General features: G+C 46.8%; 2 protein-coding genes across 3 annotated transcripts in view; one reads left to right on the plus strand and one right to left on the minus strand.

Moving 5' to 3' along the window:
• LOC147009565 (hippocalcin-like protein 4) overlaps positions 1 to 13,369 on the minus strand; it is a 43,870-nt gene that overhangs the window by 17,107 nt on the left and 13,394 nt on the right. The window lies entirely within an intron of this gene.
• DSCC1 (DNA replication and sister chromatid cohesion 1) overlaps positions 1 to 13,369 on the plus strand; it is a 33,971-nt gene that overhangs the window by 6,837 nt on the left and 13,765 nt on the right. The window contains exon 4 of the mRNA XM_085861389.1: positions 10,853 to 10,993. Within this exon, the coding sequence (XP_085717515.1) occupies positions 10,853 to 10,993 (141 nt within the window). The remainder of the gene's footprint in view (positions 1 to 10,852; positions 10,994 to 13,369) is intronic.

Consider the following 13,369-nt stretch of genomic DNA (forward strand, 5'->3'; position numbering starts at 1 on the left):
CAGCATTGACTTATTACCTCCGCCACCGAAGGGGAAGGAGGTTATGTTTTCACCCCTCTCTGTTGGGTCGCCGAAGTAGGTGACCCTTATTGTCAGTAATTCTGTCTGTTTGTTTGGATGTTTGTTCGTTTGTCATCAGCATAATTGGTAGTAAACGTGGGCGGATTTTGACCAAACTCGGGTGGTAGGTGTGCTGTGTCACGTGGTTGGGTTTTCGTATATCATGCCTCGCCTGCTAGGGGTGGCAGGAGTGTACCTCTGGTCGCGCAATAAAGCGGAGTTGATGCTGGCGCGCGTGCTTCTTGCGTCCCACTGCACCTCGTACACTCTAGTTGGCTGACGAGGATGGTTGAATACGGACTTGTGCCCGTTTTCGTCGGAGACGACTTCGAATTGTTTTCGGAGCAATTGGGATGCTATTTCCACGCGAACGATGTGGTCGACGAGAGCAAACAAAAGTCGATCTTGCTCGCTTCGCTTTCGGCGGAGCATTATCGACTGCTGAGTGATTTGGTGGCACCGAACAGGCCCCGGGATGACGAGCTGTCGTTTCGGGACATTGTGCAGAAGATGAAAGCACACATGGCGCCGGAGAAGTCATTACAGCTCGCTCGATACCAGTTCGATCGCCTCTCGAAAGGAGCAGAGGAACGCGTCGCTAAGTTCGTGGCGCGGATTAAGCATTCTTCCGTGGCCTGCAAGTTCACGGCGGGGGAGCGTCCAGCTCGGCTCAGAGATCGTTTTATTGCTGGTTTACAAGATGCGAAGATGGTTTCAGCGGTTTTACGGCTGAAGGGTGAAGCCATTACATTCGACTCTGCGGTCAGCACGGCTACGGCGGTCGAGCAGACTCGAGGAGATGTTCGGGCCATCACCGGCAACGCGGGGTCGCGAGTACCCCGGGACGCACGCACGACCTTCGATGCGGGTCGGACGTCGCCGCGCGACCGCGCGTGCGGCGGGGTGACCCCGCGGATATGCTTGGGATGTGGAGGTCGACACCTGCGCCGTGCGTGCCTGTATAAAGGCACCGTGTGTTTGAATTGTCACAAGGTGGGTCATTTGGCGCGTGTGTGCCGTGGGGCGCCGGCCGCCGTTAAGGTCATGGACGGCGATGTGCGAGGCGACTCGGGGCGGAACCAGCGGCCGTTGATGGACCTGTTTTCAATTGGCCCGGCGGTGGCGCGCCCGATGACGGTGGAAGTCGAAGTGAACAAAACGCCGATCACGTTCCAGGTCGATACGGGAGCAGCAGTGTCGCTCATCGGCGAGCAGACCGCGCGTAGACTCAACGGCTTGAAGCTTATCAGGTCAAACCTCACGCTGTTCACGTACACCCGCGAGAAGATAACGCCAGTCGGGATGGCAGACGTGTCTGTGCGGTACCAAGGCCAGGTCGCCACGCTTCGGGTGTAGGTCGTGCGGGGGAGGGGACCGTCTCTCCTCGGCCGAGATTGGCTGGCCCGCATCAGGCTAGACTGGGCCGCAGTTCACCTTGTGCAACCCGTGCCGAGCCGGTGGGAGGGATCAGTTAGAGGAGATTCTTCAAAGACATCAAGGGTTGTTTAGCGACGACCTTGGGAAACTCAAGGGCATGGAGGCAAAGCCCTTCTTGAAGGAGGGGGTGGTTCCTCGGTTTTGTAAACCACGTCCTGTGCCGTATGCCCTGCGGGACAAGGTCAAGGGTGAACTGGATAGGCTGGAGGCCTGTGGAGTGATCGAACGGGTGTCATGCTCAGATTGGGCCACCCCGGTTGTCACGGTGCTGAAACGGAATGGAGACGTCTGATTGTGCGGGGACTTCAAATCCACAGTTAACCCGGGGCTCAGCGTGGAGCAATATCCACTGCCGTCAATCGATGAAATATATGCGCGATTGGCGGGGAGTCAATACTTCACGAAGCTAGACCTGCGTGATGCATATTTTCACCTGCCGATGGATCCCGGGAGTAGCGAGCTTTTGACAATCAACACGTGTCAAGGGCTCTATCGATATACCCGACTCTGTTTTGGGATTGCTTCGGCCCCAGCTTTGTGGCAGAAAGCCATGGATCAGGTTTGCATTGGCCTGCCCGCTCAGACCTACCTGGACGATGTGCTCATTGCGGGGAAAACGGCGGACGAGCATCTTGCGAACATTGCCCAAGTGTTGACAAAGCTAGAAGCGTGCGGCCTGCGCTTGAACAGGGACAAGTGCGCGCTCTTCAAGCAGCGCTTGGAATACCTCGGGCACATCATCACGCCGGAGGGGCTGTTGAAAGGTCCTCGGAAGGTGGAGGCGATTCAGCACATGCCACCGCCTCGCGACAAGACGCAGCTGCGCTCGTTCATTGGTATGGCCCAGTATTACCAAAGGTTCGTGCGTGGGCTCAGCTCACAACTTGCGCCGTTAACACGGTTGCTCAGGAAGGACGAGCGCTAGGCTTGGGGTCTGCACACCATGCGTCGTTCGACCGCGTCAAGCGGCGGCTCACAGAGGGATACGGTCCTCGTGCATTACGAGCCTGCGCGTCCGCTCCTATTGGCATGCGACAGCTCTTCATATGGCATCGGGGCAGTGCTCTCCCACAGGATGGACGATGGTTCCGAGCGGCCTGTTTGTTTTGCATCCCGGACCTTGTCCACAGCAGAGCGCGGATATGCCCAGATTGAGCGTGAGGCTCTCATCCTCGTCTGGGGTGTGCGGAGGTTTCATCAATACCTGCTGGGGCGGCATTTCACTTTGCAGACGGATCACAAACCGCTTCAATTCATCCTGAGACCTGAGCGCGGGGTGCCGGTGGTAGCGGCCGCGCGAATACAGCGGTGGTGCCTGTTTCTGGGTGCTTACGATTATGATATTCAGTTCCGAAGCACTGAGAAGCATGCTAACTGCGACGGGCTCTCACGCTTGCCGTGTGCGGAGGGTCCAGCTGCGTCTGAGTTGGCCGACCGGGTCGATGTGTTCGCGCTGGGCCAGGTCCAAAGCGGGCCGGTCACGGCCAGGCAGGTCGCGGTGGAATCTGCTCGTGATCCGGTGCTTGCCCGTGTCGTCCAGGCGATTTCTACGGGGAATTGGAGCGATCTGCCTTCGACACCGGCATTTCAACCTTTCACGTCACGCGCATCGGAGCTGTCGTTGGTCCAACGGTGCGTAATGTGGGGAATGAGGACGGTGATTCCACCGAGGTTCAGGCAGCGGTGTTTGGAAGAACTGCATGTCAGTCACCTTGGCATCGTGAAGACCAAGAGTCTTGCTCATAGCCTGTTGTGGTGGCCGGGGTTGGACAAAGACATTGAGCAGTTGGTTAAGCGTTGCGCCGCGTGCCAGACAGATGCTGATAACCCGCGTCGAGCCTCGGGTCTATGGCCTGCGCCAGACCGAGCTTGGCAGAGGGTCCATGTAGATTTTGCGGGACCGGTTAATGGCAAAATGTTTTTGATTGTGATTGATGCATTCCCTAAATGGCCGGAGGTTGTAGTAATGCAGCATACATCAGCAAACATTACAGTAGAGAAAACTGTGGACGATCTATGCTAATAAAGGATTACCTGAGATTCTGGTCTCTGATAACGGTCCGCAGTTCATCGCAGGTGTATTTGATGGCAGGTGTTCGCAAAGGTGTTCATCGCAGGTGTTCATCGCAGGTGTATTTATGCGTCAAAATGGTATTCGACATCTAAGGTCCGCACCGTATCATCCTGAGACGAATGGCCAAGCTGAGTCGTTTGTCAAGATGTTGAAGCGGGCTTTGCGCATGGGGGGTGTTGCACCTGTGCAGACGGTAGTCGATGTCTTTTTGCTCCATTACAGGAACGCAGTTCATCCTGTCACGGGTGATTCGCCTGCCATTCGTTTCTATGGACGGGCATTGCGGTCCAGACTAGATTTTCTGCGACCTGGAGGGTCGGGGAGTGGGGCGATGTCGCATCCGACGCGGCTGCGCGGCTTCGATGTGGGACAAGGGTAATGGTGCGCGATTATTTCCACGGTTCCAAATGGGTGCCGGCGGTGGTCTCTGTGGTGCTGGGGCCGGCGAATTGCATGGTGGGGATGTGTGGAAGCGGCACGTGGACCAAATGCATGATCGCTGTTCAGCGTCACCCCCCCCCCCCCGCACCTCCCTGGGCCGAACGATGTGGGACCCCCACCGGTGATGTCGCCAGCACCTGACGTTGTATCGCCGGGCTGGTTGGGCCGACGCCCAGGGGGTCTTCGCCTGATGCCGTCCTACCCGGGGACGTCGGGCAGGCGGGGTGGTTGGGGTGGCGGAAGGTGCGAGTCCGGCGAGGGTGTCACCTCGACCGAGCCGGGAGGCGTCTGAGCCTGGACTGTCTGGCGGCGCTGCCCGTCCGAGGTGGGTCAGGGTGCGGCCGCGGTACTTGGAGGATTATGAGTGTTGATGGGTTTCAGGTGGTCATGTTGTGATTGTCCTTTCATCGTGTGAAGGGTCATTTTTACGAGGGGAGGAGTGTGCTGTGTCACGTGGTTGGGTTTTCGTAGATCATGCCTCGCCCGCTAGGGGTGGCAGGAGTGTACTTCTGGTCGCGCAATAAAGCGGAGTTGATGCTGGCGCACGTGCTTCTTGCGTCCCACTGCACCTCGTACACTCTAGTACAGGGGTCGGGAACGTGTGGCTCGCGAGCCAGGTATGGCTCTTTTGATGATTGCATCTGGCTCGCAGATAAAATTGGAGTTTGAAACTTGGAAAGCCCAATATTTCTCGTGGAAGCTTTACCTATAGTTTGAATGGTGTCGTGCTTCATTCACGTGCAGGGCTGAACTTGGCAGAAGGAGAGAAGAAAAAACTCCTCCGAATTGTCTGAAGCGGTTTTTGTTTCGTCTCATCATGCGGCCGACGCGAGTAGTGATTTTGGTTCCTCCAATGACGTGCCGCCGCCGAGACGCGTCACGGAATTCATCTCGACCAATCACGCGCCACCGCTGAGGCGACTCGTGATTTCGGTCCCTCCAATGACGTGCCGCCGCCGAGACGCGTCACGGAATTCATCTCGACCAATCACGCGCCACCGCTGAGGCGACAGCATCCCAGAGTCGGCTGGCCGCGCCGCACCTCTCGAGTATGTCACCCCGTGCGCAGGCCAGCCAGACTCACTTGGGTCAACATCTCCCTCTCATTTGCTCAAAGCTAACCCTTCGACGAAGAAGATGGCGAAAAGAAAAAAAGATGAGGAGTATCGTACATTTCAGGACGAATGGGCCGAAGAATTCGCCTTTGTGGAGAGAGCAGGTTCTGTGGTGTGTCTAATTTGCAATGACAAAATTGCATCGATGAAACGGTCGAATATAAAGCGGCACTTCGACACGCGCCATGCTACCTTTGCATCAAAATACCCTGCGGGAGACAGCAGAAAGAAAGCGTGCCAAGAGCTACTGAGCAGGGTGCAAGCCAGCCAGCAGCAACTCCGCGTATGGACCCGGCAAGGTGACTGTAATTCCGCTCGCTTTGCTGGATCTTTAGCAATAGTGAGGAACGGAAAACCATTCACAGATGGCGAGTATGCTAAAACGTTCATGCTGGATGTCGCCAATGAACTTTTTGATGATCTTCCGAACAAAGACAAGATAATCAAACGGATACAAGACATGCCTCTGTCGGCAAGAACTGTTCATGATCGTACCATCATGATGGCAAACCAAGTGGAGGAAACGCAAGTGAAGGACATAAATACAGCGCCGTTCTTTTCCCTGGCTTTGGATGAGTCAACAGACGTAAGCCATTTGTCGCAGTTCAGTGCGATTGCAAGATATGCTGCTGGTGATACACTGCGCGAAGAAAGTCTTGCTGTTCTGCCAATAAAAGGGTCCACAAGAGGTGAGTATTTATTCAACTCTTTCTGGAGTTCGCTCAAGAAAAAAAATCTACCTCTGGATAAACTTATCTCAGTGTGTACTGATGGTGCTCCGTGTATGGTGGGGAAAAACAAAGGATTTGTGGCGCTTCTCCGTGAACATGAAAATAGACCCATCCTAAGTTTCCATTGCATTCTCCACCAGGAGGCACTTTGTGCTCAGATCATTCGTGTGATCAACTTTATTGTTGCCCGAGCCTTAAATGGTCGCCAGTTTAAAACACTGCTGGATGAAGTTGGAAATAACTATCACGGTCTGCTTTTGCACAGCAATGTGCGTTGGTTGTCAAGAGGGAAGGTGCTTAGCCGTTTTGCGGCTTGCCTGAACGAAATCCGGACTTTCCTTGAAATGAAAGGGATTGAGCATCCTGAGCTCGCCAAAACTGAGTGGCTCCTCAAGTTTTACTATCTCGTGGATATGACTGAACATCTGAACGAGCTCAACGTGAAAATGCAAGGCATTGGAAATACAGTGTTATCCCTTCAACAAGCTGTGCTTGCTTTTGAAAACAAGCTGGAGCTCTTTATCATGGATCTTGAAACAGGTCGTTTACTACATTTTGAATAACTGAGACAATTTAAAGATGCATGCACAGGTAGTGAGCCCACTCAAAACTTTGATCTCCACCAGTTAGCTGGCTTCACATCCAGTCTCCTACAGTCATTCAAAGCACGCTTTGGAGAATTTCGTGAGCACACTCGTCTTTTTAAGTTCATCACCCATCCAAACGAGTGTTCACTGAACACAGCCGACCTGAGTTACATTCCTGGTGTCTCCGTCAGAGATTTTGAAGCAGAAGTGGCTGACCTGAAGGCCTCAGACATGTGGGTGAATAAGTTCAAGTCACTGAATAAAGATTTGGAAAGAATCGCACGACAGAAAGCAGAGTTGGCGAGCAAGCGCATGTGGACAGAAATTAAAAAACTTCAACCCGAAGACGAGCTGATTATCAAAACTTGGAACGCGCTTCCTGTCACATACCTCACACTGCAGCGTGTGAGTATTGCTGTATTGACCTTGTTTGGATCTACGTATGCATGTGAGCAGTCATTCTCACATCTTAAAAACATCAAGTCCAACCTACGATCACGTCTAACGGATGAAAGTCTCAACGCTTGCATGAAGCTTAACCTCACCAAGTACCAACCAGACTACAAAGCCATCAGCAAATCCATGCAGCACCAGAAGTCCCATTAATGGTGAGTATAACAACATTATTTAAAAGAATAAATTCAGAGGCTTATTATACTCACATTTAGTTGAATTCAGTCTTAAAATATATTATATGGCTCTCACTGAAATAGATTTCCAAATATTTTGCTTTAATGGCTCTGAGTCAAAAACGTTCCCGACCCCTGCTCTAGTAGGTACATCTTATGACCTAGTGCTTTGGAAATTGTTATGGTTGCTAGGGACGCTTTGGTTCCCTAGCAACAACCGAAAAACCTTCAAAATCGGTACCGTTCACGCGAAATCAATTCCGAAAGCCATTATCCCACGTAGGGTTATGAAATTTGGCACGAATGATCTACAGGTGATGCTCTATCAAATACATTCCGGTTATTGTGATATATGGAATACTTTACCCGCAGCGCCCCCTACAATTAGGGTATGCGCGAAAATTGGTGAAAATTGAAGGCCCCCTAGCGACCAGGTGAGTGCATCGATACGAATATAACTTTGCAGGTTCATGATACTTAATGAGTACTACAACTTTGCCTCAGGACATATTGACCGATTTTGCTTCGGTCAGGGGTCAAAGGTGCAAAAATCGATAATATGAGAGCTGGAGGTGCCTTCGCGCCAAATGCTACTCCTCCTTGGGTAATGGTCGGATGGTCATGAAGATTCACACTAATCGTCTGGAATACATTGTGCACAAACGATCGAGCCGGATTTTAGATTTCGATCTTTGTTCACCCACAGCACCCCCTCAAACTTTGGGGATTTCCGATTTCAAACCGCATTTTCGGTACTTTTCATTCAAATGGATACCGAGTCGTTATCAGTAGATGGAACTGGATGAGATTTGATATGCATAATCTTAAGGTGATTCCTTATCCGCAATATGACCTCCATTTTGCTCTATATCTTATAGTTTCCATGCTCGGCGACCCATCGCCGCCTACCGGCTTGTTTATTATCTTGCCAAAATGAAGTTTTTGCAAGATATGTGAGTCAGCTTGTATGTTTTTTTTTTGTTTGTTTGTTTGTTTGTCTGTAATCACGTATAAAAAATTCTGCAGAGCACAGTTATCATTGGAAATTTTTGTAACTTCGCATATCAGAGGCCTATGGAGGTTCCTTTCAGTGCACAAAATTTTGAAGGTCAAGGTCAAAGGTCAAGATCACTTTGTCGCAAATCAGGGGAGTCGACGAAACCCTTATTTTTTGAGTAATTTTGATCGGATCGTCTTCAAACTTCATGTGAATATAGTTCATGCTCTGGCGCTCAGCTGATTAATTTTTGGTGGCGATTGGCCTTGACCTTCATGGTTAGCGCCTAAGGTCAAATTTTCAAGTTTTAGGAACCATATCGTATAGTAGCTCAAATTGAACACCTCGATGAGTGCTTTCTAGATATGTCAAGCTTGAGACATTATGATGTCATTTGGTGACGTTATGAGGCAAAGCATATTTTTCATGGTTACTCTGTAGAACGATTCTCATCGGAATCTCTCGTAGGCAGATATTCCTCAAGGAGTCATTCCTGGTGGATAGCAGCTCTGTTCACCTCAGTGTGACCTTGAAGTCACACGTGGTCACCTTTTGGCAAGATACGGGTCACCCTGCGGGTGACATTGGTTTATTTGTTTGTCTGTCTGTGTGCAGGATATCTCAAAGTTGTTGACGGATCGGGATGAAATTTTGTGGACAGGTTCGGTGTGTGACAAGGACGAACTGATTAGATTTTGGTGAAGATCTGGATCCATATCCGGCTACTAGAAATTTTAAAGTGATTCTTCACCATTAAGCCTGGTGTTGGCTTAGCGGTTAGGGTGGCTGGTTTGAGATCCTTGGGTCCTGAGTTCGAGTCCCGTTACCCACTGAATTAACACCAGGGGGTTGACTCAGCCTGTCATCCTTCCGAGTTCGGCAGAATGAGTACCAGTGTACTGGTTCCCCGGTTAGAATAGGTATGCCCCGGTTAGAATAGGTGTACCCTATCCTTGTGTGTCGTAAGATGCGACCAGGTTTGGCGTCAGGAAGGGCATCCGGCCATAAAACATTGCCTCAAGAAGGGAACCATGGTTGCATGGAGCCCGCAAAAAGCTAACCCCTGCTCAGCAGGGAAAAATGGCTGTAAAAAGGCTGTTTTGGGGGGTTTTTTTTTCTTCACCATTGAGAGATGGGGCTCAAAAATGATATATAGAATGATATTTCAAGAATGTATTGGGCCCGATATGTTCTTGTGGATCAGGCATTACGTGGCCGAGGTATGTGCTCTACCGAGTGGCCTTCTCGTCTATCTATGGTTTTATACGTTAAATTACATAAATGAAGTTTTTTTAAATTTTATTTTAATTTGTTTTGCCAATTGTGATATTTTCTGAAATTAATTGTTAATTTTATACACACCACTTAACGTCATGGATGTTTTCCTAGAAAGTGCAACGTTAAGCAAAACTATGTTAAGCAGACGAGATATTCCTGTAGATGTCGTGTTATAATGGGGGGACGGACGCGTTCTCAGGGCAAGGCTTTTGGGTGAGTCACATGGCGAATTATCTGGAATCAAGAAATCTCCAATTGAGCGTATGGACGTGTGGCGAATCCAGAGCAGAGAAGACGTCACCAAGGTGCCGCGAGATGCTGTGATTTGAGTGCCGTGGAAATACGAATAGTTGTACGAAGAGTAATCTTGTGTTGAGAAGAAAAGAGCACTCAAAGTACCGTAGGTGGGGATGCGTTGTGAGTTTTAGGGAGTCGTTAACTACTCTATCGTCCTGATTGAATGAACGACAGTTTTGCTAAACACCATCGTTGATCGAGCTTCGTCTTGTCCTCCAGATCGACTTATCTATGAATGAAGGAAAAAAAAATGGGAGAAATAGCCAATTTGACTTGCACTCCACATCGACTTTTTATCCGAAAAATACGGTACTGTATTTAATAATTTTGAATGACGCTATATCAGACCAGCGCGACTTAAATTGACGATTGTCCCATGATGTGTTAATAACATTCTATCGAAACGACGTAGACTCGACGTGAATCGTCAACTTTCTGTACTTGATTTGTAATCCATATAGCTATAAATTTGCATATACTGTTGGACCCCACTATTCACGGATTCGCTAGTCGCGGACCCTGCATAGACCCAGTTTATAAAATGCGACTTTCTTTGACATTTACGGCCCTGTGCTTACGTATTTGTGCTTTTTCACAGGATTTTTGATTTTTTTCCTCAATGAATCACTTTCCGCAGGGAACTTATCCCCCCTTTATCCATTGAAACAATGCCCTGCTGTTCGTGGATTCACTATTCACAGCATTTTCCAGGAATGTATCCCCCCCCCCCCCCCCCGCGAATAGCGGGGTCCGATGGTGGAGGAAAAAGGTTTTGAAAATACATGCTTACATGTATGCCTTTTTGATGATCCACTTCAAGCGACTTCAACACATTTGGAGGCCATTAAGCCCATCAAGCCTGCACTATGGTTGCCAACTTGTGGTTGTTTGTCTGTGCACTATCCTTCTTAATTGCTGAGCGTCAAGCAAGTAAGCAGCACGTCCCATTTTCGAAGTCTGGCATGACTCGGCTGGAGTTAGAACCACTGACCTCCCAGGCTTGCATCAGACACTCTAACCATGACGCCACCCAGTCTGGCGATGATTGATAGATTTGGTTTAATTGTTGAGGGAAATCCTGGTGATGATGTTTGATTGTAGAACATGTTGCTTAACATGTAGCTGTGTGTGTTTATGGTGCGTTTTTGTTCGGTCTTCCTATCTTTATTGCAGTGGTGAAGTTGTGCCTCTATTTGTGCGTTGCAGATTTGTGGTTTTGCTAGTTCTTTACTGGAAACGCGTCTTTGCAAGCCTGGCCTGCGAAAGTTGCGGGCTCTACTCGGAGAGATGCCATATTCCGCGCCCGAGGAAGAGCGCATGCTCGAAGAGGATTTGGGGCCAGCAGGGGTAATGTGTGACACACAAGCACGACATTGAGATGGAAACATGAAAGAAAAGTCACGGAATACCACGTCATTGATTTTTCTCTTTTTAAATCTTATGAGGCCTCTTCATGTCCAATCATAGGCTGGAATGGCACTGTTCGTAGTTTTTGATTGGTTGGAGGATTATTAACCTCCGCCATCGAAGATCAGAGGTTACTGTTTTCACCCCTTTCTGTTTGTTTGTTTGTTTGTTTGTGAACAGTATTACGGAAAAACTCCTCGACGGATTTCAACAGAACTTGGTGGGGGGATTAGGTATGGTCCAAGGATCATGCCATTAGATTTTGGACTTGGTCCAAAGTCCAATATGGCCGCTATGGCGGGCATTTTGAAAAAATATTTGAATTTTGGTTTTTGCATTTCTACATGCTTTAAATGATTTCCAACCAAAACTAGAGGGGGAGCACTCGGTAGAGTGCAAAACCTCCGCCGCCAATACTGCTAGGTCACTCAAGTGAACCTGATATCCTATTCATTCAATTTGACGTCAACAGTGCTCACAGAGTTATTGTTTGCAACTTTCCCTTTTACTTTTAACTTTTACATACTCAATTCATTCGTCATAACTTGATTCCTTGAGACAGAAATTGATTTCACGTGGGTATATCCACCTGAAGTTCCAAAATCAGCTGCAAGTATAATTTTGGCATGTTTTTTTTTGTTGGAAATCACTTAAAACATGTAGAAATGCAAAAAAATGAAGTCGAAATTTTGTTGAAAAAAAACTTGCAAAATTTTCAAAATTTTTCTTCTTATTTTTTCTCTAACAATTTTTAAAAATTTTTGGGGTTGGAAATCACTTAAAACATGTAGAAATGCAAAAAAAAAAAAAATCTACTTTTTTTTTTCAAAATGACCACCATAGCGGCCATATTGGACTTTGGACCAAGTCCAAAATATAATGGCATGATCCTTGGACCATACCTAATCCCCCCGCCAAGTCACGAACGAGTGATATCATATCAGCCACGAGTAGATAAAACCCATATCACCGATTAACCATGTGATGATTTGTTTATCATATACTTGACCATACATAATTCAAATTTAAAAAAATAAAAGTATAATTTTTTGAAAAAAAGTTTTATTTTTGAAAAAAAGTTATATTTAAAAAAAAAAAAAAGTCAAATTTAAGGAATAAATTTTTTGGGAAAAAAGTTCTATTTGTAATAAAAAAAGTAAAAATTTGGAAAAAGTTACATTTTTGAAAAAAAAACTTGTATTTAAAAAAAAAACAAGTTAAATTAAAAAAAATGAAAATTAAGTATGTGATAACACCAGTGGGAAAAGTTGATATCAATATCACAGCACTTACTGCCAAAATATGGATTTTATCAAGCCTTATATCACATGAATATCATCATCAAGTATATGATAAAAGTCAATGGCTGAAATTATAGATTTAACAGGCTTAAGTAACATGACAATATAAAAAGCTGATAAAAATATGTACAATACCCTGGTACATATTATGAAGTGATTTATTTTTAAAACATTCATACATCAAAGACTAGTACTGAATAAATATATTATAAGAGTAATTATCATGCAGGCATGCTATTGTAGTGCGTTTCCTCCTGTATGTGTTCTGTTGTATCATCCGATTATATTTGTGGGAATTAGCATGAAAAACACTCGCTTTGCAATTTTCACAATAAACTTTTATTTCAAATTATAAATTACAAGTTTCACAATAAACTTTTATATCAGTTAATTAATTTATTTTATTCAATATTTATTAATTTAGATTATAAATAAGAATTTCGTTTTCATGATAAAATTAGAATTACTATACATAAGACTGTACAATAATATAAATGAGTAACTTCTATTGCTATAAAATAGACAAATAGTAATAGTGATATTTTAGGGTGTCATAATATTACAACACCAACACAATAATACTGCTATAACTTAATATCTCAGTTAAATAATAGGAAGGCTATAACCTGGCAATATTTGACCTCCATATTAGTGTTGTCTTTCCAAGTTCACAAACATAATGATTAGTGTCTCATGATCTTTCCTCTCCTGACGTAATTATAATGTGTGAAGAGACTTAAAGTTTTATGGACACATGGACTGAATCATGGTCAGAATAATAGGTGTCCACAATATCGACTACTGGAACCACTGCTTTGTTTACGTAGACATGGTCCAACAGTGATCCATAATCTGTTGTTGGTCCCTTCACATGCTGTTGAAATCCATACTGCTCCATCAATCGAATAATGTTATGTTCTGAATCATTGAGAAGGTCATAGTTGAAATCACCCAGGATAACTGTCAGTTGGTCGAGTGCCAAAGATGCCAGGATATTTTGTAGTTTCTCCTTGAA

Source organism: Eptatretus burgeri, chromosome 17 (assembly GCF_056783735.1).
Source record: "Eptatretus burgeri isolate ZD-2024b chromosome 17, Ebu_testis_v1, whole genome shotgun sequence".
Taxonomy (NCBI): domain Eukaryota; kingdom Metazoa; phylum Chordata; class Myxini; order Myxiniformes; family Myxinidae; genus Eptatretus; species Eptatretus burgeri.